Source organism: Pan paniscus, chromosome 19 (genome assembly GCF_029289425.2).
Source record: "Pan paniscus chromosome 19, NHGRI_mPanPan1-v2.0_pri, whole genome shotgun sequence".
Taxonomy (NCBI): Eukaryota; Metazoa; Chordata; class Mammalia; order Primates; family Hominidae; genus Pan; species Pan paniscus.
Genome location: NC_073268.2, coordinates 8847668 through 8874157, shown reverse-complemented (window position 1 = coordinate 8874157; position 26490 = coordinate 8847668). Strand labels below are relative to the sequence as shown.

Below are 26490 nucleotides of genomic sequence, written 5' to 3'. Positions count from 1 at the left end.
CATTCAGGTTTATTTATTTCCATGCTAAGACACACAGCGGCGTCACTGGTGTAGATGGTGAAGGCAGTGTGGGGTGGGTCTTGCTACTCCCTGTGGGACACAGGGAGAGGCTGGGTTAGTGCGTTAAGCCGGGCCACTGTGTTCATGCAGGTGGCGGCTAGAACCAAGATGGGGCCGGGACAGCAGGGCCACTGACCCCTCTGGCCTCCAGGCGGCGTGGGGTACGGGCTGTGGGGACCCTCCGTCCAGGTCCCCTGGTGTCCAGAATGGCTTTCTCCTCCAGGGCCCAAGCCCTTGTCCTGCTCTGTGCTCTGCGGGCCTCCGCCTCCTACACACACCTCGGGGGCCTCTGAGCTCTGTCCCTGGCGCCCTAGTAAACTCTCAAGTTATCCTCGCCTGCCTGGAAGAGCGCCCTGGCTGTGCTGTGCCCATTCCAGGGGCATCTGCAGTGGCTTCCCCTAAGCAGTGGCTGTGGCTGTCCTGGGTTCTGAGTGTGAACAAGCATGCGTGTGTGTGTGTGCGTGTGGAGTGCACGGCAGAACCTATTTGTGTGGGTGTGAGAAGCTCTGGGCATGTGTGGCACTCCGAGGGCACCTAGAGTCCCTTCGGGTGTCATGTTCCTCCCGTGACAATCCCTCAACCGTCGGTTCGTTTCTGTCCTCTCCCTGGGTTGCTGAGGCTGAGGACCCCGGGGGCCTGCTGGGAAAACGCCCACTCATCATCCCTCCTTCCAGAGCCAGAGCCTGTGCGTGGCCAGTTCCATCGACCTCGCCTCTCCCCTGTGTGACATGACTTCACGAGGGACAGAAATACTCCATGCTCACACCCTCCCCCAGAAAACAGGGGCATCTGTTTTGGCCTCAAAGATCCCATAAAGCAAACCCAACCAGTCCCTTCTGTATGAGCAGGAGAGGCTGGAGTTTATTCCCCAGGTGGGGACTGACGTAGGAACAACAGCCCCAAAGGACCAGCCCGGCCCCCCTGAGCCCTGCACCCCTGCCCTCCAGCAGTCACACGGGCTGTGGAAGGCTCAGAGCTCCAGCTGTGCATAGACCCAGGGCCCCTCCCTGTAGACAGAACCTCTGTACTGACCTGCTCTTCCCTTCCCCGGGCCTCTGAGGAGGGTGGGGAGGCAGGAGGGTCCTGATGGGACAAAGGATGTGACTTCAACAGCTTTGGGCCAGTCTGGGTGTGGCTGGGAGCCCTTCCCATGAAGGCATCGACTCTGGCTGTGAGGTGGGGCTGCCCAGGGCAGGAAAGCCTGGAGGTCTCCAGGGCCTGGGAGCTGCGGTCAGGAGGGTGGGCGGGGGCAGGAGAGGTGCCTGTGGCTGGAGCCTGGGCCAGGGAGAAGTGTAGGGAAAATCACGGGCCTGGAACGAAGGAAGAGGCCGAGGGCCCCACTTGGCTGCTTTCGGGGGTCCCATTAGGTCCTAAGACGAGAGGCCGTGGCGTCCAGGCCCCAGGCTCTGTACGTGCAAGTGTATTCCCAAACCTGGTCCCCCGACTCTCCTGCAGACGGGGTCCTTCAGCTGAGCCCTTCCCTCGGTCTCAGGACGGTCAAACAACAGACCCCCATAAAAACTCTCTGACCCACGCCCTTGCAGGTGGCGCAAACGCCCCTGACAGCCTGGGACCCCTTGGGAAGTCCCCCCAGGGGTGGTCCCAAAGCCTCCTCCAGGGAAGGCCTCTGCTGTTTGTGGGTGGCCAGGGGCCCAGGGCCAAGCACAGAGCATAGGGCTGAGCTGGAAGCCTGAAACCACCTAAGCAGCACCACACGGAGCCCCGAGCTTGCACCCCAGGCCATCGCGGGGGCCACGGCAGGACGAGAGCTCAGACCTCGGCCCTCCCCGCTGGCTGACCTTGGCCAGGTCTGGTCCCAGGCTACAGCAGAAGTAGGAGGAAGAGGCAGACTGGCTTGTCCTGGGAGACATCCTGGGACCAGAGTCCTCGAGAGATGCTTCCGAAGCTGACAGGTTTCGGAAGAGGCGTGCGGGTCCTGCCATCCTGGTACCTGTCTTCACAGACACGCCTCTCGGCGCCACCACCTTGCAGCGGAGGATGTTAAGTGAGGCAGTTGCCTCCTTCCCGGGAGCTGCACCCCCAACAGGTGCCTGCGGGGTGGGGGGCGGGGGGAGGTCCCAGGCCTGTGCTGAGCACAGCTCCGCCTCTGCGCTCGGGGCCCTGGCTGGGATCACCGCGGGCGTGTGGCACGAAGCATGCAAACAGTCCATTCTTTCCCCGCTTGAGGAAAACACAAAAGATGAGGCCCCACGTCTTTGCTCTGAGTCCACAGACAGGAAGGAGCTGTGCTGCGTCTCTCCCCGCCAGCGTGTGTCTCGTTTGTGGGGCTAGGTTTTTTCCTCATCCTGGCAGTTTTCGCTGCTTGGTGGAACCCAGGAAATTGTGGGAATGAGAAACAAGCCAGACTGCTGGGGTTGAGATCCCAGGACGCGTCCGGGAGAGTAAACCACGTTACCCATTGGGTTCGCTGTGCTTTCCTTCCTCGCTCCAGGCTTTCTTGTCAGATGGGGGCTGACAGTGGGTGACTGGGGGATTTCCCTTTGAGTTTGTGCTTTTGGAACTTGGGGACGGGGGATGCTTGACAGTCAGCACCCTGGCCTCCCGCGGTGTGCAGGTCAGAGCTCTCCTGATGGCCAGGGCCGGCCTCTGCTAGCCCAGCTCCCTGCTTCAGTTTATTTCTTCTGAACTGTAAAGAAAAAGAACAGATATGGCCGAACAGGGCTCAGAACACTGGCTCTTCAAGTCCCTGATTGGAGGATTTGGGTTTCTGGTTCCCAGTGGGAAGTGGTAATAGGGATAAGGGGAGAAGCCTAAGGATTGGGAACCTCTTTGGTTTGGAGCTCTTGGAGTAACTGAACTCCTGCCAGTAAGAGGACTGTGGCCTCAGTGACTGGCTCAGAGGTGGCACTGGGTCAGAGGTGGGCATGCAACCCTAGCTGAGCCAATCTGAATCAGTCCTGAGACTTTCGCTGTCTAACTGTTGAGACTTCTTTCCCTGCTTAGTTACTGGACTGATTAAAATGCGCACCACTCTGGTCGGCTGCGGCAGCTCACGCCTGTCATCCCAGCACTTTGGGAGGCCGAGGCGGGCAGATCACTTGAGGTCAGGAGTTTGAGACCTGCCTGGCCAACATGGTGAAATCCTGTCTCTACTAAAAATACAAAAAATTAGGCATGATGGCTGGGCGCAGTGGCTCACGCCTGTAATCCCAGCACTTTGGGAGGCTGAGGCAAGCGGATTACCTGAGGTCAGGAGTTCGAGATCAGCCTGGGCAACACGATGAAACCCAGTCTCTACTAAAAATACAAAATTAGCCAGGTGTGGTGACACATGCCTGTAATCCCAGCTACTCGGGAGGCTGAGGCAGGAGAATCGCTTGAACCTGAGAGGCGGAGGACGCGGTGAGCCGAGATCACGCCATTGTACTCCAGCCTGGGCAACAAGAGTAAATCTCTGTCTCACCAAAAAAAAAAAAAAAAAAAAAAAAAAATTAGGCATGATGGCGCATGCCTGTAATCCCAGCTACTCGGGAGGCTGAGGCAGGAGCATTGCTTGAACTAGGACGTAGCGGTTGCAGTGAGCTGAGATCGTGCCACTGTACTCCAGCCTGGGCAACAAGAGCAAGACTCTGTCTCGAAAAAAAAAAAAAATGTGCCACCCTAAGGTCAGTCTTAGAGCTACTGGTGACCATCTTGCCACCTAAGGAGCGATCCTGCCAAGGAATGAAGCTGACACAGCGGAAAGCAGGATGAGACAGTCAAACCGATTCCTGTCAACATCTTTTGAGTGTGTGGATACAGCCAAGCCTAAAAACGGAGCAATCTATGCTTAAATTTCTTAGGGAAAGCTGGCAAACTCCTTTTGGCAATTTGCGTTCGGTAGTTGTCACTTGCCATTGAAAGAGTCTGACTAGGCCGGGCGCGGTGGCTCACGCCTGTCATCCCAGCACTTTGGGAGGCAGAGGCGGGCAGATCACCTGAGGTCAGGAGTTCGAGGCCAGCCTGACCAACGTGGTGAAACCCTATCGCTACTACAAATAACAAAAATTAACCGGGCGTGGTGGCACGTGCCTGTATTCCCAGCTACTCAGGAGGCTGAGGCAGGAGATTCGCTTGAACCTGGGAGACAGAGGTTGCAGTGAGCCGAGATTGTGCCATTGCACTCTAGCCTGGGCGACAGAGCAAGACTCTGTCTGGAAAAAAAAAAAAAAAAAGAAAAAAAGTCCTGGCTAAAATAACAAGCAGCAGCAGGATGGAGACCAAGGCATCATTTGGTGAGACGGAGGCTAATGTCCTGGGCTGATGGGCTCCTGCCTTGCACGAACCTGCATGTCAATCAGACTCACTCATGGAGGAAACTATCACACACGCTCCAATTCACACAGTGAGAAAGTGCGGGACCTGGATTCTGAAGCCGGGCACGCTGATTCCAAACCCGAACGCTTCCCTCTCCTAAGTGGCCAAGGTTGCTGGCGGCCCCACAGCTGAACCCCAGGCTTTCGGTCCCAAGCTCAAGTTGGGCACCCCACACTCTAGACCAGTGCCTCCCAACGTTGACGGTTGGGCTGGGAGTCTTATTAAAGTCCAGATTCCAATCCGGTTCGGGGATGGAGCCTGGAGTTCTGCGTTTCTGACACATTCCTCGATAATCCCGTTGCAGGTCCAGGGAGCACAGTTTGAGCAGCGAGGTCTTTAGGGGAAAAGCTTAGGGTTCATTGAAATGGGCAGAGATCCTTGGGGACTTCCTGATGTACGTGTATGAAAGGAAGAAAATGGGCAGTTCAGACCCGGATGACCCCCCAAAGTCTCCTCACCAAGCTGCATGGGTTTCTTGAACAGCAGAGAGTCACCTTTGAAAATGGTTCCCCTGGGCCAGGCGCAGTGGCTCATGCCTGTCATCCCAGCACTTTAGGAGGCCGAGGCGGGTGGATCACCTGAGGTCGGGAGTTTGAGACCAGCCTGGCCAACGTGATGTAACCCCGTCTCTACTAAAAATACAAAATTAGCCGGGCGTGGTGGCGGGCGCCTGTAATCCCAGCACTTTGGGAGGCTGAGGCGGGGGGATCACCTGAGGTCAGGAGTTTGAGACCAGCCTGACTGATATGATGAAACCCCATCTCTACTAAAAATACAAAATCAGCTGGGCGCGGTGGTGGGCACCTGTAAGCCCAGCTACTCGAGAGGCTGAGACAGGAGAATCACTTGAACCTGGGAGGTGGAGGTTGCAGTGAGCTGAGATCGTGCCACTGCAGTCCAGCCTGGGCAACAGAATGAGACTCATCTCAAAAAAAAGAAAAAAGAAAGAGAAAATGGCTCCCCTGGGCCGGGCGTGGCGGCTCACACCTGTGATCCCAGCATTTTAGGCAGCCAAGGTGGGTGGATAACCTGAGGTCAGGAGTTCGAGACCAACCTGGCCAACATGATGAAACCGTCTCTACCAAAAATACAAAAATTAGCCGGGCGTGGTGGCTGGTGCCTGTAATCCCAGCTAATCAGGAGGCTGAGGCAGGAGAATCACTTGAACCCGGGAGGCGGAGGTTGTAGTGAGCCGAGATCGCACCACTGCACTCCAGCCTGGGCAACAAGAGTGAAACTCTGTCTCAAAAATAAAGTTAATACAAAATAATAAAAAATGTTTCCCCTGGTTGGATGACTTCACCGGGCCACCTATGGGTGCCCACAGAAGGGTCACCTACTTTTTGAATTCTACCATATGCACTGCTTGCTTCTGGAGTTCCCCGGCTGACTGTGCAGGGATTTTAGTGTTTACAAAGCACAGTCACGTCCGTTATCTCGGGTGATGCTCACAAAAGCCTCTGCTGAAGGCTCTTTCCTGCCACTTGATACCAGGAAACACTGAGGCTCAGCTAGTCAGGAACCGGCCCCGGTCCCAGGCCCATCAGAGCTGAGGCTGGAGCTCCTGGCCTCTGACTCCGAGGCTGTGCACTTTCCACACCCTTTCCATCAGTTCACTCTCCGGCATAAGACAAGTCTGCCAGCCCATCCCCACTCATCCGGTCCCTCCTGGGAACTGGGGCACTTTATGGAGTGGGAGGATAAGGCCGGGGCCCCCACCGGCCCTTCTTCTTCCCCCAACCCACCACCTCTGCCCGAGGCTGGGTACACCCTTGCGCAGTCCTCACACCAGCCAAGCTGGCTTCCTCCTCTCCTAGGAGCTGGGTCTCACCTGTGAAGTTGACGGTCACGGCCACCATGATAATGACGATGCCCATGATGATGAAGGTGATGCTGAGCAGCCGAGCCAGGCGACCCAGCCTCCGGGCGCCGTCCACGTTGCCCTGTTGCATGCTGCTTCGAGACTGCGGAGAGAGCACAGAGAGACCCCGGGAACCGGGAAGGCTGTGGGTCAGCTTCATGGGCCTCAGCAGGCAGCCCTGGGGTGGCCCTGAGCCTGGGCCTCCAGACACATCCCGTCCCCATGGCAGCCCACACTCTAGGGGAGAGGAAGAGGGCTGCCCCCGGAGAAGTGGCCAGGGCCTCTTGTGCAGACCCCTAACCACGCCTGTCCCTCACCAGCTGGGGACAGCTGGGAGCAGAACCCAGCAAAGCCTGGCACTTCTTCTCAGGGCGGTGGAGGAGGTGGCGGTGGCAGGTTAGAGACCGAGGGCCTGAGAAGGTGGACCAGGTCCAGGCCAACTGGCAAGAACAGACAGGCCAGGCGCCCCCGGACCCCAGCACAAGCCTCAATTCTGCAGCAGCTTTGGGATCCCAAGACAGCCCCTGGGCTCTTCCTACAGCCTGACACGCTGGCCTCCTCTCCTCTGTAAGCACCCCCCACCCCCGCCTCCATAAAAAGAGACATTGTCAGCCGGGCGCAGCGGCTCATGCCTGTAATCCCAGCACTTGAGGAGACTGAGGTGGGCAGACCATGAGGCCAGGAGTTTGCGACCAGCCTGACCAACATGGTGAAACCCCATCTCTACTAAAAATACAAAAATTAGCTGGGCGTGGTGGTGCACCCCTATAATCCCAGCTACTCAGGAGGCTGACGCAGGAGAATCGCTTGAACCCAGGAGGTGGAGGTTGCAGTGAGCCAAGATTGCGCCACTGCACCCTAGCCTGGGAGACAGCAAGACTCCGTCTCAAAAAAAAAAAAAAAAGAGTTTGAGACCAGTTTGGCCAATACAGTGAAACCCCATCTCTAATAAAATACAAAAATTAGCCGGGCATGGTGGTGTGCACCTGTAGTCCCAGCTACTCAGGAGGCTGACGCAGGAGAATTGCTTGAACCCCGGAGGTGGAGGTTGCAGTGAGCCAAGATTGCGCCATTGCACTCCAGCCTGGTGACACAGTGAGACTGCCTCAAAAAAAAAAAAAAAAAAAAAGACACTGTCTTCACAGCTTCCATTTCCCACCCAAGAACCACATCCTCGTTCAATCGAGCCCACTTCCAGGATCACACAAAAGCATGAATGGCCTCGTAGTTGCCTGGGGAGACCAGGACTGGGTGGAGTCATGTGGCTTCACGGGGGCCTTGTTTTATGTATCACTCCTCGGTGAGCTCTGTTCTTCCTGAACCTAGTTCAACGGTTAAAACGGATGAGGGTGGGGACAGAGAGGGTCCTAGGAGGGTCCTGGGATGACTTGGTAGGAGGTGGAGCCCAAGCATCTCTAAGGGTCCTGTGTCCCTCCCTCCCTAGAACAGGCACACGCAGGAGTCCTGTGATGGTGTGGCTGATTTCAGGGCCTCAGAGAAGTCCTTGGTTACTTTATTTTCTGATTATTTGAGGCTCCTGAGTTCAACATGGAAATGCAGTTAAGTGTGATGAAGATGATGACAAAGAAGAAGACGATGATGATGATTTTACTTCATGCCAGGCAGCTTGCTAAGGACTGTACCTAGATTACCTCCTTTAGCCTCAGAATCACCCTAGGAGGTTGGCAATGCAGCCCCACCTCCCTGAGGAAGAAACTGAGTGTCAGAGCCGTGCCCCTCCCTCTCTGTGTTCTCTCTCTGCAGGTGCCCTCTTGGGGTCCTGTTCTCTTCACTGCTCAAAATTCTGACCAACCTGCACCCAGCCCTGCACTTCCATTCCAAGCTCCGTCTGGGACAGCGTGACATCATCAAACTCAACCTGTGACATCATCAAACTCAACTCATGACATCATCAAACCCAGCCCGCGACATCATCAAACCCAACCCATGACATCATCAAACCCAACCTGCGACATCATCAAACACAACCCGCGACATCATCAAACTCAACTCGCGACATCATCAAACCCAACCTGCGACATCATCAAACACAACCCGCGACATCATCAAACACAACCCACGACATCATCAAACTCAACCCACGACATCATCAAACCCAACCCACGACATCATCAAACCCAACCCACGACATCATCAAACTCAACTCGTGACATCAAACCCAACCCACGCCTCGTACTTCTCCTCCTCCTCCTTGCCGTAGCCTGAGCTCCGCTCCTCCCTCTCCGTGACGGCTCCTCTGCCCTCCGTTACAAAGCAGGAGCATCACCACTATCTTTTTTTTTTTTTTTTTTTTTTTGAGACAGAGTCTTGCTCTGTCGCCCAGGCTGGAGTGCAGTGGCGAGATCTCGGTTCACTGCAAGCTCCACCTCCCGGGTTCAAGCCATTCTCCTGCCCCAGCCTCCCAAGTAGCTGGGATTACAGGTGACTGCCACCACGCCCGGCTAATTTTTGTATTTTTAGTAGAGACAGTTTCACCATGTTGGCCAGGCTGGTCTCGATCTCCTGACCTCATGATCTGCCCACATTGGCCTCCCAAAGTGCTGGGAGTACAGGTGCGAGTCACTGTGCCCGGCCTCTTTCCTCTCAAAGATCTCCCCAGCACCAGTCTCTGTTCTTCTTCACCCTCTCCCCACGCCCCCGATTCACACTGTCTGTATTTGTAACAGGCCCTGTGTGAGACCCCAGGACGCAGCAGCGTGGAGGAGCATCCCGGCTCCTGTGCCCACAGAACTTCTGGCCCGCTGGCCTCCTTTGTGATCACACGAAGAAAGGTAAAAATGCAACTGTGGTGGGTGGCATGACAAAGGAGAGGCACTTGATACCAGGAGAACTCGTGAAAGGGGAGAATCAGGGAAGACTTCCTGGAGGAAGGACATTTGAGTTGAGATGTGAAGGATGAGCAAGAATTAGATTGTTTGTTTCCAAAGGAAGGAGTATCCCAGGCAGAGATAACAGCCATGTGCGAAGGTACTGCATGGCAAATGTGTAGATGTTCAAAAAACAGTCGCTGACTGAGGAGGTAGGAGGGACTGGACGGAGGTCAGCGTTGCTGGGGCTGATGGAGGGAGGATGGGGAGGCACAGAGGTGGGCAGGGCCAGGCCAGGCAGGGCTCGAGCAGCACCAGAAGGAGGGTGGTCCTTATACCATGAGCAGCGGGGCCCAGTGTAGGACGTGAGTCCCGAATGATAGGACTGGATACGGATTTCCAAAACACCCTTCTGGCTGCAGTGTGGGGAACAGAGGGGAGGCAGGGAGGTGAGTCGGGAGCTGTTGCCAAGGTTCAGTGAGATGATGGTGGCTGAGGCCATCCCAGCTGCTCAGCGTCTTCCACAGAACGAAGTCCAAATGCAGGCCAGCTTTACATTTCCTGTTTTTTTGTTTCTTTGTTGTTTTGTTTTGTTTTTGTTTTGTTTTGTTTTTGAGATGGAGTTTTGCTCTTGTTTCCCAGGCTGTAGTGCAATAGAGAGATCTCGGCTCACTGCAATCTCCGCCTCCTGGGTTCAAGCATTTCTCCTGCCTCAGCCTCCCAAGTAGCTGGGATTACAGGCATCCACCATGCCTGGGTAATTTTGTATTTTTAGTAGAGATGGGGTTTCATCATGTTGGTCAGGCTGGTCTTGAACTCCCGACCTCAGGTGATCCCAGCCACCGCGCCTGGCCTACATTTCCTGTTTTATCCTCCACTATTTTCTTCCACAGCCACTGGGCCCAGCCAGTCTGAGTTGCTTGAGGTTCGAGTATCAACCTCCACAGGGCTTTATTCTGGCTGTTTCTCCAAAGCACCATATCTCCAAATCCCTCCATCCTTCAAGGGGTGGCTCCAAGGCCACCTCCTCTGTGAAGCCCACCAAGATTCCTCCAGCTCTGCCAGGAGAATAAACAGCCCTGGCACTCTTTGAACGTGTATCGCCTGCTGGGCACGATGCTCAATTCTGCCACCTGTTAGAACAATTCATCCTCTGTATTAGGCTGTTCTCACACCGCTAATAAAGACATGCCCTAGACTCGGTAATTCATAGAGGAAAGAGGTTTAACTGACTCACAGTTCAGCATGGCTGGAGAGGCTCAGGAAACTTACAATCATGGCGGAAGGGGCGGTAAACACGTCCTTCTTCACATGGCGGCAGGAAGGAAAAGTGACGAACAAAAGGGAGAAGCCCCTTATAAAACCATCAGATTGGTAGGCACGGTGGCTCACGCCTGTAATCCCAGCAGTTTGGGAGGCCGAGGCAGGTGGATCACCTGAAGTCGGGAGTTTAAGACCAGCCTGGCCAACATGGCGAAACCCTGTCTCCACTAAAAATACAAAAATTAGCTGGGCACGGTGGCGGGTGCCTGTAATCCCCGCTACTCAGGAGGCTGAAGCAGGAGAATTACTTGAACCCGGGAGGCGGAAGTTGCAGTGAGCCGAGATCGCACCATTGCATGGCTGAGGTGAGTGGATTACCTGAGGTCAGGAGTTCGAGACCAGCCTGACCAACATGGTGAAACCCCGTCTCTACTAAATACAAAAAATGAGCGGGGCGTGGTGGCACCTGCCTGTAATTCCAGCTACTTGGGAGGTTGAGGCAGGAGAATCGCTGGAACCTGGGAGGTGGAGGTTGCAGTGAACCAAGACTGTGCCACTGCACTCCAGCCTGGGCCACAACAACGAAACTCTGGCTCAGAAAAAAAAAAAAAAAAATCCATCAGATCTCGCAAGAACTCACTCATTATCGTGAGAGCAGCAGCATGGGGGTAACCACCCCCATGATTCAATGACCTCCACCGGGTCCCTCCCAGGACACGAGGGGATTATGGGACCTACAATTCAAGGTGAGATTTGGGTGGGGACACAGCCAAGCCATATCACCTTCCTAACACTCCAATGAGGCAGGGATTGCGATTAGTCCATTTTACAGACGAAGAGATGGGGGCAGAGCACAGACCATGATGTGGGCGTGGTACAAGAAGCAATTGGGGAGGGGGAAAACGCCAGATCAACAAGGGCCCTCGGCCAGGAGCAGTGGCTCACGCCTGTAATCTCAGCACTTTGGGAGGCCAAGGTGGGCAGATTGCTTGAGGTCAGGAGTTCAAGACCAGCCTGGGAAACATGGCAAAATCCCACCTCTACAAAAAATACAAAAATTAGCCAGGCGTGGTGGCGTGTGTCTGTAGCTTCAGCTACTCGGGAGGCTGAAGCAGGAGGATCACTTGAGCCTGGGAGGCGGAGGCTGCAGTGAGCTGAGATCACGCCATTGCACTCCAGCCTGGGCGATAGAGCGAAACTCCATCTCAAAACAAAACAACAAAAAGGGCCCTGACTGTCACATAAGGGAGTCAGGATTTTGTCCTGCAGGAACAGGGAGCCAGTGAAGGATATTAATTGGGACAGGATCAGATTTGCATTTTAGGAATGTTCTCTGACTACTGTGTAGAGTACGGGCTGGAGATTGAGAGCAGACAGTTTCAAAGACTGGAAGGAAGTAGAGAATTGGAAAAGAGTTCAGATTTGAGAAGTTCTGAAGATAGAATCCATGGGTTTTAGCGAAAGGTGAGATGGAGTATGGGGGAGGAACGGGACTTGAACAGTTCCCAGGTTCCCGGCTTGGGTGCTGGGAGGAACATGATTCAGACGATTCTGGGGTTCCCGTCTTGGGTGCTGGGAGGAACGTGACTCGAATGATTCCCGGGTTCCCGGCTTGGGTGCTGGATGAGTGGAGGTGTCCTTCCTCCAGCTGGGACTCAGGAAGAGGGCCGTGCAGTGTTCGGACTTGTATTTGGGCAGAGGTGCGGGGTGCCATGAGTGTGTAGCTGGACTTGGATAAACCGGCCCCAGCGTGCAGGAGTCGTCACACGGGGATGCGATTGAGGCCATCCAGGGGCAGATGGAAAGAGGAAGGTCCACAGACAGGACTGTGGGGAACACTGACTCATAAATAAAGGGGTGCTGGGGAGAAGAAGGCTGTAAGGGAGGCTGAGGAGGAGCGGGAGAGAGCGGGAGGGGCAGCATCTGGGAAGCACAAGATGGGAAAGAAGGAGGGAGTGGCTGACAGTGCCGTGTCTGGCATAGGTCAAGCAAGATAAGGATGAAATATGGAAGCATCGGCAATGCTGGTCATGCTTACCCCTGGCAGGAGGTTTCAGAGGAGCCGGTGGGAGATGGGGAGCCCCTGGGGGATGAGGAACCCGTGGGGGATGGGGAGCCCGTGGGGGATGGGGAACCCAGTGTGGGATGGGGAGCTGGTGGGGGATGGGGAACCTGTGGGGGATGAGGAGCCCATGGGGGATGGGGAACCCTGTGGGGGATGGGGAACCCGGTGGGGGATGGGGAGCTGGTGGGGAATGGGGAACCCGTGGGTGATGGGGAACCTGTGGGGGATGGGGAACCCGGTGGGGGATGGGGAGTCCGTGGGGGATGAAGCTCAGACAGCACATGGAGGCAGCTCTTAGGAGCTCAGCTGTGGAAGCGAATAGGTGATGGCAGAGCAAATACAACCGGGTGGACAAAAGGGGTTTCTTCCAGACGGGAGAGGAAGAGAGCTGCAAAGAGGGAAGGGGGATGAGACTGAGGAGTGATGGGTGCCATGATGTCCCCAGGCAACAGAGAGAGGCTGAGGTCAGGACTAGAGTTCAGGGATGGCCTGTGGACAGAGTGGGGAGGGCACTCTTGTTCTTAGAAATTGGATGAGAGGGCCAGGTGCAGTGGCTCACGCCTGTAATCCCAGCACTGTGGGAGGCTGAAACGGGGAGGTCACCTGAGGGCAAGAGTTCAAGACCAGCCTGACCAACATGGCGAAACCTCATCTCTACTAAAAATACAAATATCAGCCGGGCTTGATGGCATATGCGTGTAGTCCCGGCTGCTCGGGAGGCTGAGGCAGGAGAATCACTTGAGCCTGGGAGGTGGAGGTTGCAGTGAGCTAAGATCGCACTATTGCACTCCAGCCTGGGTGACAGAGCGAGACTCTGTCTTAAAAACAACAGGCCAGATGCAGTGGCTCACGCCTGTACTCCCAGCACTTTGGGAAGCCAAGGCAGGTGGATCACGAGGTCAGGAGATTGAGACCATCCTGGCTAACACAATGAAACCCCATCTCTACTATAAAAATACAAAAAATTAGCCAGGCGTGGTAGTGGGCGCCTGTAGTCCCAGCTACTTAGGAGGCTGAGGCAGGAGAATGGCATGAACCTGGGAAGCGGAGCTTGCAGTGAGCAAAGATCGTGCCACTGCACTCCAGACTGGGTGACAGAGCGAGACTCTGTCTCAAAAAAAGAAAACAAAAAAACCCCCCAAAACAACAATAACAACAAAAAGAATTTGGAACTGTACCTAACATTTAGTAGGTACTCAATGAATATTAGTAATATTAGCCCTCAACACTGGGCTCCCTCAACTCCCTCCTCCCTGGCTACTGATTTTTCCCGTTAGAAATTCATTTCCACAACTACACTCCACCCCTTTGCCATGCCCTGACCTGATTCCTCCTTTGAAACTCAACTCCCAACTTCCCTCTCACCCTCTCATGCCCTTTGTCTTCTCTCAGCCCATGGCCCCTTTTCTCTTCCAAGTCTATCACCATCTTCCTGGCCTCGCTCCCTCCCAGCACAGCCCAACCCTTCGGTGTGTCATCTCAGCCACCTCACCAGCATCCTCCTCACCACCTGGCCCTGCTCTCACGGCAACTCTGCCATCCTCAGACTTGGGTTGACCTGATACGCATGTCTGGGAAACTACACCTACAGCTGGAGCAAATCACACCCGGCTGGCCAATAACAACACTCCACAGGCCGACAACAACACCCCACAGGCCAAAAACAACACCCCACAGGCCGATAACAACACCCCACAGGCCGACAACACCCCACAGGCTGACAACACCCCACGGGCTGATAACACCTGACAGGCCAATAACAACACCACACAGGCTGATAACACCCCACAGGCCGAAAACAACACCCTGCAGGCTGAAAACACCTGCAGGCCGAAAACAACACCCACAGGCCAACAACACCCCACAGGCTGATAACACCCCTCAGGCCAATAACAACACCCCACAGGCTGACAACAACACCCCACAGGCCAAAAACAACACCCCACAGGCCAAAAACAACACCCCACAGGCCGATAACAACACCCAATAGGCCGACAACACCTCACAGGCCGACAACACCCCACGGGCTGATAACACCTGACAGGCCAATAACAACACCGCACAGGCCGATAACACCCCACAGGCCGAAAACAACACCACGCAGGCCGAAAACAACACCCTGCAGGCTGAAAACACCCGCAGGCCGAAAACAACACCCACAGGCCAACAACACCCCACAGGCTGATAACACCCCTCAGGCCAATAACAACACCCCACAGGCCGATAACACCCCACAGGCCGAAAACAACACCCTGCAGGCTGAAAACACCCTGCAGGCCAAAAACAACACCCACCAGCTGACCACACCCCACAGGCCGACAACAACACCCCACAGGCCAATAACACCCCACAGGCCGATAACAACCCACAGGCTGACAACACCCCACAGGCCAATAACACCCCACAGGCCGACAACACCCCACAGGCCGACAACAATGCCCCACAGGCCAATAACACCCCGCAGGCCGACAACACCCCACAGGCCAATAACACCCCACAGGCTGACAACACCCCACAGGCCGACAACACCCCACAGGCCGATAACACCTCACAGGCCGACAACATCCCACAGGCCGACAACACCCCACAGGCTGACAACACCCCACAGGCCTATAACATCCCACAGGCCGATAACACCCCACAGGCCAATAACACCTCACAGGCTGATAAAAACACCCCACAGGTCGACAACAACACCGCACAGGCCGACAACACCCCACATCTGTGGTCTCCAGCCTCAGCAGAGGCCTTGGGCCATTGGCCTGTCTGTGCCTGGTCACCTCCCCTCCCTGCTGCCACCAGGCCCCTAGTTCTTAGCAAACGACCTTGGACCCACATCCCTGGAGGCCTGGAGGCCATGCAGCATGAGCCAGCCCCTTCCCTCTGAGCAGTTCCATCGGCCTCTGCCCTCACGGCCTCTCCTTCAGGCTGCCAGGGACAGGGTGTCTTTCTTCCTGGGCTCTGGATCGCATCTCTCCACTGCTTCCAGGACCTCAGCTCATCAATCATGCCTCCCATTTTGCCGAGGCCCCTCCATCCCCCGGTCACCAGGGATCTATCTGTGGCCAAGGCAGTGGATGCTTCCATGCTCATTGAACCTGAGTGGCCTCGGAGCTGGCCGCTCCCTCCTTCAGACTCTCTCCTCCCTGGGTGTCTCTGCCCCTTTCCAAGATTTCCTTCCACCTCCTGGAATCTCCTTTTCAAAATACTTTTCTGTCCACTCCCCTCGGCCCTCCCCCTAGATGTTAGAGACCCCCACATCTCTCTGATGTGGCTCCAGTTTCCCCCTCCCCTCCTCGACCCTCCCCTTCCCATTTTCGAGATGGAGTCTTGCTCTGTAGCCCAGGCTGGAGTGCAGTAGCACAATCTCGGCTCACTGTAACCTCCGCCTCTGCCTCCCGAGTCCTGGTTCAAGCGATTCTCCTGCCTCAGCCTCCAGAGTAGCTGGGATTACAGGCGTGCGCCACCGCGCCTGGCTAATTTTTGTATTTTTAGTAGAGATGAGGTTTCACCATGTTGGCCAGGCTGGTCTTGAACTCCTGACCTCGTGATCCACCCGCCTTGGCCTCTCAAAGTGCTGGGATTGCAGGTGTGAGCCACTGGCGCCCAGCCCTCTTTAATTTTTTGAGATGGAGTCTTGCTCTATTGCCCAGGCTGGAGTGCAGTGGCACAATCTTGGCTCATTGCAATCTCTGCCGCCCAGGTTTAAGTAATCCTCCTGCTTCAGCCTCCTGAGTAGCTGGGATTATAGGTGTGTGCCACCACGCCTGGCTAATTTTTTGTATTTTTAGTAGAAACGGGGTTTCACCATGTTGGCCAGGCTGGTCTCAAACTCCTGACCTCAAGTGATCCACTTGTTGTCTCCCAGAGCGCTGGGATTACAGCACGAGCCACTGCACCCGGCCAGAACTTAAATTCCTAAGCAAGTCCCTGCCGCCTCCCTCTCCCGTCACACCCCCTGCAGCCTTCTGCCGTGTCAGCCAGACCGTCTACTTATGCCATCCATCTGCTTCCCAAATGCCAACACGGTGCCTGGTTCATAAAAGAGGTGCATTCAGCCGGGCGCGGTGGCTCACGCCTGTAATCCCAGCACTTTGGGAGGCCGAGGCGGGCGGATCACGAGGTCAGGAGATCGAGACTATCCTGGCTAACACAGTGAAACCTCGTATCTACTAAAAATACAAAAAATTAGCAGGGTGTGGTGGCGGGCGCCTGTAGTCCCAGCTACTCAGGAGGCTGAGGCAGGAGAATGGCGTGAACCCGGGAGGTGGAGCTTGCAGTGAGTTGAGATTGCGCCACTGCACTCCAGCCTGGGCGACAGAGCAAGACTCCATCTCAAAAATAAATAAATAAATAAAAGAGGCACATTCATTCACAGGGGCCTGACCGTCCTCTACTACTTAGTTCCCTCAACACAAGCAACTTGCTGTTCAAGTTGACTGAATGAATGAATGGTCGGTATAACCCACTCTTAGAGGGTTTCAGAGCCACCTCTGGCCCTGTCCCTGTCCCTGGCCCTGGTCCTGGCCTCTTCGCCTCTTGTCTGCATTCCTACGAGGGCCCCCTCTGCTGCCAGCCTCATCTCCTCCAACCCCTCCTCTCACCCTGCCCCAGACTGATCCAGCAAAATGGAGATCCAAGCACACTCCTCTCAGCTGCAAAGCCTACAGCGTGCTGTACGGCACTGCGGCAGGGATGACGCTTGAAGACGACATGCAAAGTGAACGAGGCCAGGAACACAAGGCCTCATACTGTATGATTCCATTTATCATTTCATGTCCAGAATAGGCAGATCTGGAGAAACAGAAAGGAGATGAGTGGTTGCTCAGGGCTGGGAGGGGCAGGGATGGAGAGTGACAGCTGAAGGGGACAGGGTTTCTTTCTTTCTTTTCTTTCTTTCTTTTTTTTTTTTTTTTTGAGACAGAATCTTGCTCTGTCGCCCAGGCTGGAGTGCAGTGGCGCCATCTCAGCTCACTGTAAGCTCTGCCTCCCGGATTCACACCATTCTCCTGCCTCAGCCTCCTGAGTAGCCGGGACTATAGGCGCCTGCCACCACGCCTGGCTAATTTTTTGCATTTTTATTAGAGATGGGGTTTCACCGTGTTAGCCAGGATGGTGTCAATCTCCTGACCTCGTGATCTGCCCGCCTCGGCCTCCTAAAGTGCTGGGATTACAGGCATGAGCCACCGCTCCCGGCCCTTTATTTTATTTTATTTTTTTTGAGATGGAGTCTCACTCTGTTACTCAGGCTGGAGTATAGTGGCTGGATCTCGGCTCACTGCAACCTCTGCCTCCAGGGTTCAAGTGATTCTCCTACCTCAGCCTCCTGAGTAGTTGGGATTGCAGGCACATGACACCACACCTGGCTAATTTTTTTGTATTTTTAGTAGAGATGGGGTTGCACCATGTTGGCCAGGCTGGTCTTGAACTCCTGATCTCAGGAGATCCACCCGCCTCGGCCTCCCAAAGTGCTGGGATTACAGGCATGAGCCACTGTGCCCGGCCAGGGTATAGGGTTTCTTTTGGAGATGAGGCAAATGTTCCAAATTGACTGCGGTTGTTGCTCCTGTCTGTGAATACACTTTAGATGGGTGCATCGTATGGTATGTGAGTTATATCTCAACAAAGCCATTTCTAAAACACCAGGATGGCTTCCCGCCTCTCCCGGGAGGCTCCCCGCTGCCCCTTACGTACCCATTATCCTGTAAGAGCCCCACACCCTCCTGGTGTTGTTCTGAAGCACTGGGTGTGGCCCGTCTCATTTCACCCCCTCACGGCTCTCTCGTGCAGGCATTGAGGTTATACCCATTTTGCAGATGGGAATGCCAGGGAGAAGAGCCGTTTGAATGACTTTCCCAGCTCATTACCTTAAGTTTATGTCTACCACGGGCACTTCTGGAAATATGTCATAAGAATCTGTTTAAGAGTTCCTTCCTGCCGGACTGGAGGTTCTGGGGAATTGGCAACGGTGTCTGGTTAGCAATGTATTCCCTGTGCCTAGCCCGGTATTCATCACACCTGACTCAAAAACGTAAAACGGGCCGAGTGTGGTGGGCACTTGCCTGTAATCCCAGCACTTTGGGCGGCCGAGGTGGGAGGATCACCTGAGATCAGGAGTTTGAGACCAGCCTGACCAACATGGAGAAACCCCGTCTCTGCTAAAAATACAAAAATTAGCCGGGCATGGTGGCCAGCCCCTGTAATGCCAGCTACTTGGGAGGCTGAGGCAGGAGAATTGCATGAACCTGGGAGACAGAGTTTGCAGTGAGCCGAGATCGCACCATTGCACTCCAGCCTGGGCGACAGAGTGAGGCTCCGTTTCAAATAAAACAAAACAAAACCTTTAAAGAATGTAGAAACAGGCCAGGTTCAGTGGCTCACACCTGTAATCCCAGCCCTTTCGGAGGCCGAGGTGGGTGGATCACGAGGTCAGGAGTTCAAGACCAGCCTGGGCAACATGGTAAAACCCCGTCTCTACTAAAAATACAAAAATTAGCCAGGTGTGGTGGCGGGCTCCTGTAATCCCAGCTACTCAGGAGGCTGAGGCAAGAGAACTGCTTGAACCTGGGAGGCAGAGGGTGCAGTGAGCCGAGATCGCACCGTTGCACTCCAGCCTGGGTGACAGAGCAAGACTCTGTCTTAAAAATATATATATGTACATATATGTGTGTATATATGTACGTATATATGTATATATGTGTATATATGTACATAAGTGTATATATGTACATATATACATATGTACGTGTGTATATATGTACATATATACATATGTACGTGTGTATATATGTACATAGGTGTATATATGTACATAGGTGTATATATGTACATATGTGTATATGTACATATATGTGTGTATATATACACATATATGTGTGTATGTACATATATACACATATATGTGTGTATGTACATATATACACATATATGTGTGTATATGTACATATACACACATATATGTGTGTATGTACATATATACACATATATGTGTGTATATGTACATATATGCGTGTATATGTGTATATGTACACATATATGTGTATATATGTACACATATGTATATGTGTGTATATGTACACATATATGTACATATGTGTGTATATGTACATATATGTACATATATACACATATGTGTATATATGTGTGTATATACATATATACACATATGTGTGTATATACATATATACACATATGTGTGTATATACATATATACACATATGTGTGTATATACATATATACACATATGTGTGTATATACATATATACACATATGTGTGTATATACATATATACACATATGTGTGTATATACATATATACACATATGTGTGTATATACATATATACACATATGTGTGTATATATACATATATACACATATGTGTGTATATATACACATATGTGTGTATATATACATATATACACATATGTGTGTATATATACATATATACACACATGTGTGTATATACATATATACACACATGTGTGTATATACATATATACACACATGTGTGTATATATACATATACACACATGTGTATATATATACATATACACACATGTGTATATATATACATATATACACATATGTGTATATATACATATATGCACATATGTGTATATATATACATATATACACATATGTGTATATATACATATATGCACATATGTGTATATATATACATATATACACATATGTGTATATATGTATATATACGCACATATGTGTATATATATACATATATACACATATACACATATACGTATATATGTGTACATATGTACACATATACACGTATACGTATATATGTGTACATATGTACACATATATGTGTATATATGTACATATAGGTATATGTGTGTATATATGTACATATAGGTATATATGTGTATATATGTACATATAGGTATGTGTGTATATATGTACATATAGGTATGTGTGTATATATGTACATATATGTATGTGTATATATGTACATATATGTACATATGTGTACATATATGTACATATGTGTATATGTGTACACATATGTGTATATGTGCACACATATGTGTATATGTGCACACATATGTGTATATGTGCACACATATGTGTATATGTGCACATATATGTGTATATGTGTACATATATGTATATATGTGTATATGTGTACATATATGTATATGTGTATATGTACATATATGTATATGTGTATATGTACATATATGTATATGTGTATATGTACATATATGTATATGTGTATATGTACATATATGTGTATATATGTACATATATGTATGTGTATATATGTACATATATATGTATATGTATATATAGAAACGCACTGGGGCGGGTTCTGCGGTCTCATTGCCTTGGGCTTAGGCTCCGTTTGTCAGAGGCAGGTCCTGCCCAGCCTGCACCCTGCCACCCCACCAGGAGATGGATTCCAGCAGCTGTTTCTTTGACAGAGGCAGGTCCTGCCCAGCCTGCACCCTGCTACCCCCCCAGGAGATGGATTCCAGCAGCTGTTTTCTCCTGAGCCCTTGGGTAGCTTCCCTCCCCAAATCCAGTTTCCCCTCCTGGGGCCTTTCCCTGTAACCAAGAGGCAGGCCCTGCCCACAGCCACTGGCTGCACCCCTGGGTCCTGGCTTTACCTGCAAGCCGTCCCCAGGTACAGCAGGCATCACAGAGAGCTGCCTGGAAGGCCCCTGCCCGGCCCTGCTTCCACAGCCCATGCCAAGTCCCTCGGACTCAGGAAGGCTGCCAGTGCCCCCTGATGTCCTGAAAGGTAGTACTGGCTTTGGTGGGATGGGGAAGGCTTCCCTGCTGGGAGACTGGGCCTCCCTGAGGTAGACAGAGTGGTTTGAAGAAATAGGAGCTTTCTCAGAGGACAGCTCCTGGGGGTTCGGTGACGGTGACTCTGCAGGGAGTCACTCTCGGGAACCCCCCTCTCCACACCTAGTCATCTGGCCCTGACCAGCCTGGGCCAGCAGTTTTCTACCCCCTGCCCCTGACCTCACTCTGAAATCATTGCTGAGCCCTGCTTCTCCCTCTCCCCACCCTTTCATAACTCTCGCTTCTTCCTGGATTTCAAAAGTCACTTGCCAATGTCTGCTGACATTTTCTATGGAATCCTTTATAAGTAGCTCTACCCAAACGGCTTGGGTTGGAGACAATCTAAGACAATTCATTCAAAATCCCATAGAAGTACAGACCCGGCCACATGCCCCTTCCTGGGCATGGCCTGCCATGCCCTCTGACTCTCACATTTTTCACTTGTGACCCAGACCTCCCCTGCCCTGAAGACGAGGCTGAAGTCAGCGTAGCTGCGGAGCTGCAGAGGGCTCCGGAGGGAACTCCACGCCTCGGGAGGAGCAGTCTGCCAGCTCTCCCCGCTTTGTGCGCCCCTCGGGGGAGCCTGGCCCCGGAGCCCTCAGGGTACGGCAGGGAAGCCGCTGCGACTCTTGGAAACCGGAGCCGGCAGAGGCTGGGAGCATGTCCAGGTGGCCTGGGAGTCCACATGGGCGCTGGGACCCCCGTCCGGTGCAACCTCTGCTGAGACAGCCCCACTTGGCGATGACCCTTTGGGACCGCCCGTCCCTCCTAAATCAGCAAGACCCCCAGCCTGGCTATCTTTCTGCCCCGCGGGATGTATCGCCAGGCAGCTCCCTGAGGGCCCCTCCCCAGCAGACATAGGTGCAAAGTCAAGCTCTGATGCCCAGAAGCAGAGATGAGAGAACACAGCAGGAGCTCTTCCAGCCCCGGGGCCCCTCTCTAAGAGGAAGGAGGAGGCCAGCGAGGAAAGGAGTCTTCCCCAAGCCCCCCACTCCCAGCTCTCTCTTCTCCGCACCCTGGGCAGCGTTTGGTGCCTGCCTGGGGGAAACACCTGCCGACCCCTGGGCCCAGCCCCTGCCCCTGGAACAAAGACCAGCACTTACCATGATGGAAATGATGAGGGGGATGAGGTTGAGGGGCCAGACGGGGCAGAAGCAGGCGACGACGGCCAGGATGAGGTAATCTCTGGGGGCTTCTTGGTCTTGGGCATAGGAGGTGGTGGCGATGGAAGACACCCTCCTTGAGCTGGCCCGGGAGGGGGACCGAGGCAGTGGGGCCTCCAGGTGCCCCTCGGAGATGGCCTTGAAGGGCAGGCCGTGGCCGTTCTGCTCCAGATCCAGAGGCCCCGAGAGGGCCTTGGACAGATTCAGGGTCTTGTCATCCTTGTTCTCTGCCTTGGTGAGGAGTATCTCCATCTCCGGCAGGTCCAGGGGTGCGGCGGAGCCTGGATCCTGTGCTGAAGGAAACTCGGACTGCACCGGGTGGGCCATGGGGGCCTGGGCCTTTCGAGGCTGCAGCTCCAGGCCGGGACAAGGGGCTCTGGAGGGACCTCAGCGCGCCATTCCCCAGCCCAGACTGAGGGCCTCCAGGTCGGGGGCAGGGGCGTCCCTCGGGAGACGGAGGGCCGGCTGGGTGCTGGAAGGGTTGGGCTGGGCTTCTCAAGCCAGCTGAGTTCAGAGGCTGGGGCCTGCCTGCTGCCCCCGCGGAGCTCCCAGAAAGACGCTGGAGCCTGCAGCTTTGTTCAAGTTTGAGGCCAACTTTGCTGGTGCTGCTGAGAGCACAGATGGGCAGGGAAGCAACGGAAAGCTCAGAGAGCAGAGAGAAGAATGCGCCTCTTCCCAGGGAGGCTGTGTGTGTGTGTGTGTGTGCGCGCACACGGCCTCCCTCCCTCTCCCCCTCCTTGGTGATGCTTTTCCTTTTCAATTCCCCTCTCCCCAGAGAACCACCCTGGCAGGATTTTGCCTCTGCCCCAGCCCAGCTCTGCCCAGCCCAGCCCAGCCCAGCCCAGAGGGACTTGGGCCAGCCTCCAGCTTCTGTTGCAGCTCCAGGGGCTGCTCCTCTGGGCAGGGTCTCTGGATGGGGAGAAAGACACCTCGGGCCCCACAGGGATGTGTCTTCAGCTGTCCTGGGAACTGAGCCCTCCGCTGCTTCTTCCAAAGCAAGCGTGTACTTCTTTCTTTCTGTTGGGAAATGCTGGACCTTAGGCCCCCCTATTACATCCCACCCAGACCCTGACCCCCAACCGCTGGGAGCATCCAGGCCAAAGCCTGGCTCCCGACTCCAGAAGGGAAGGGGAGGTGTGAGCACCAGGGTAGCCCCTGGATCCTGCCTGGACCCTGCCTGGACCAGCAGGGCCCCATGAGTAGGTTTCTACGTAGCTCACCACCAGGTGGGGAAGAGGATAAGGGGGAGTGTTGGGTCCACCTCATGCCCATCAGAACGATTCTGGGGTGCTAAAGAGCTGGTGGCAGAGAGCCCCTAGGTCAGCTGCTCCGGGCAGATGCCAGCTCGGAAGGGCCTCAGGCTGTTTGTCCTATCGGATTCTCCTCCTTTGTTCTCTCTTAGGTTTTCTCCCTCTGTCTCTGCCTTCTTCTCTATCCTCGGCATCTCTTTCTATATCCCTGACGCCCCTCCTTACATTGTTTTACAAGTGTGAACTGGAGCCGCCACGGATGTGTGTGTGTGGTTTGAAAGTGGTTGTATGAAATAGTTTAAAATTCTACGATCAGGCAGGATGCCATGGCTCATGCCCATAAACCCAGCACTTTGGGAGGCCGAGGCAGAAGGACTGCTTTAGCCCAGGAGTTTGACACCAGCCTGGGCAACATGGCAAAATCCCATCTCTACAAAAAATACAAAAATTATATGGGCGTAGTGGCACATGCCTGTAATCCCAGCTACTCGAGAGGCTGAGGGAGGAGAATCGCTTGAGCCTGGGAGGTCCAGGCTGCAGTGAACCGAGATCCTGCCGCTCAGCTCAGTGGGAGATATGGGGCTGAAAGGACACCTGGAAACGAATAAGATTTGAAAACTCAGCCGGGCACGGTGACTCACACCTGTAATCCCAGCACTTTGGGAGGCTGAGGCAGGTGGATCACTTGAGGTCAGGAGTTCGAGACCAGCCTGGCCATCATGGCAAAACCCTGTCTCTACTAAAAATACAAAAATTAGCGTGGTGGTGGGTGCCTGTAACCACAGCTACTTTGGAGACTGAGGCAGGAGAATCACTTGAACCTGGGAAGAAGCGAACGTTGCAGTGAGCCAAGGTTGCACCACTGCACTCCAGCCTGGGTGACAGAATGAGACTCCAACTGAAAACAAACAAACAAACAAACAAACAAAAAACAATGTTTGTGGCTTTGGGAGAACTTTGCAGGTTTCATAAATTTGACTATATTAAATTAAGAATTTTGCTCAGGCTGGGCATGGTGGCTCATGCCTGTAATCCCAGCACTTTGGGAGGCCAAGGCGGGCAGATCACGAGGTCAGGAGATTAAGACCATCCTAGCCAATGTGGTGAAACCCCGTCTCTACTAGAAATACAAAAATTAGCTGGGTGTGGTGGCACGTGCCTGTAATCCCAGCTACTCAGGAGGCTGAGGCAGGAGAATTGCTTGAACCCGGGAGGCAGAGGTTGCAGTGAGTGGAGATCACGCCACTACACTCCAGCCTGGGTGACAGAGTGAGACTCCTCTCAAAAAAAAAAAAAAAAAAAAAAGAGAGAGAATTGTGCTCAATAAAGGAAACCCATCGTTATCCATCGTTATTTGCAAAATGAAGACCTTGGGGAGCCGCCTCGTCCTCCTCTCAGTCCTCAGGGAGGCCAGGTGTGGGGCCTGGGAGCGAGCTGGGCTCCCCTGCTTATGAGCGTCCAGAAATACGATAATCCTGTATAACAGGAAAGCTCCTTCACAGGGTGGCTAGGTGGGTGCCTGAGACCCCTTAGGCTCCAAGCTGGTATCCAGTTGGGCAGAATGCCATGGTACAGCCTAGGAGCTGACCCCTGGGTGGAGGGACGACAGCTACCCAGCCCAATTCGGTAGCCCCTAGCCACATGTGGCTTCCAAGCCCTTGAAATGTGACTCATCCAAGTTGAGATGTTGGCCATGTTGGCCAGGCTAGTCTTGAACTCCTGACCTCAGGTGATCTGCCCACCTCGGCCTCCCAAAGTGCAGGGATAACAGGCGTGAGCCACCGCACCCGGCTATATGTTAAATTTTTGATGGAATAAAAGGAGGAAAGAAAAAACTAAGAAGTCCCCGGAGTAGTCCCTGGCACGAGGTTGCCTGGGCAGGCTGGGGTCGGGGGGAATTAGGGACCCACGTTTGCTCCGCCCGTGTGGGGTGCTGGAGTCTCAGCGCCACCTAGTGGCAGGTAGTGATGAGGGCAATGACCAGAGTGGAGGGAGCCCGAGGGAGGCAGCCGCGGATTTGGGCTCCCAGCGGTGACCCCAACCTTTGAGCACCCTACATGCGAGGGATGCTGAGAGAGGACAGGGATGTGAACAGTGCAGGGGAGTGGACCTGCCCATGAGGGGTCCTTTGGGGGTGAGGTGGGGCGGGGAAGAAACCTCAGAAGCATAAGCAAGTTCAAGCCGAAGCCGAGGGGAAGGAGAAACATCCTGCTCATATCTATGCCCCACAGCCCTTTCATCCTTGGCGTCTCACTGGGTGTCAGGAAACCCTACAGGGCTGACAGGGAAGGTGCAATTAAGCCAATTCCTCTTCTCACTGAAGCCTTCCTGGGCCCCGTTCAGGAGTTCTGCTCCGGGAGTGAGAGTAGCCTCCTGACATCTGTGTACACACACACACTCTCACACACACACTCACACACTCATACACTCACCCCCCACACACTCTCACACACACTCACACTCTCACCCCCCCACACATTCACACACCCTCACACACTCATTCACACACACCCCCGCACATCCACACACCCTCACACACACACTTGCACACTCATTCACACTCACTCTCCCCCCACACACATTCACACACCCTCACATACAGTCACCCCCACATTCACACACCCACACTCACACTCGCACACTCATTCACACACACACTGACCCCCACACATTCACACACCCTCACACAGTCACCCTCCCACACACACATTCACACTCATACACTCACCCCCCACACACTCACACTCTCACCCCCACACACATTCACACCCTCACACAGTCACCCCCCACATTCACACACCCTCACACTTGCACACTCATTCACACACACTCACCCCCACATTCACACATTCACACACCCACACTCACACTC

The 26490-nt window shown here is 53.6% G+C and overlaps 1 protein-coding gene across 2 annotated transcripts; it reads right to left on the bottom strand.

Annotated features, from left to right (window-relative positions):
- Positions 1-26333, bottom strand: TRARG1 (trafficking regulator of GLUT4 (SLC2A4) 1). Of its 2 annotated transcripts, XM_003816835.5 has the most exons (3): positions 22309-26325; positions 6209-6341; positions 1-2707 (listed from the first exon to the last, which is right to left on the bottom strand). In XM_003816835.5, the coding sequence occupies exons 1-3, from the start codon at positions 22693-22695 to the stop codon at positions 2694-2696; spliced, it is 534 nt and encodes a 177-aa protein (XP_003816883.1). In that variant the 5' UTR covers positions 22696-26325; the 3' UTR covers positions 1-2693. The 2 variants fall into 2 exon arrangements, with proteins under 2 accessions (XP_003816883.1, XP_034797110.1); XM_034941219.3 differs by lacking the exon at positions 1-2707 and having other exon boundaries at positions 2781-6341; positions 22309-26333.
- Between the last annotated feature and the right edge of the window lie 157 nt (positions 26334-26490).

Coding starts and splice junctions, on each gene's coding strand:
- TRARG1 (XM_034941219.3), bottom strand. CDS start 22,695: ATGGCCCACCCGGTGCAGTCCGAGTTTCCTTCAGCACAGGATCCAGGC. Junction 6,342..22,308: donor CCCTCATCATTTCCATCATG/GTAAGTGCTGGT, acceptor CTCTCTCCGCAG/TCTCGAAGCAGCATGCAACA.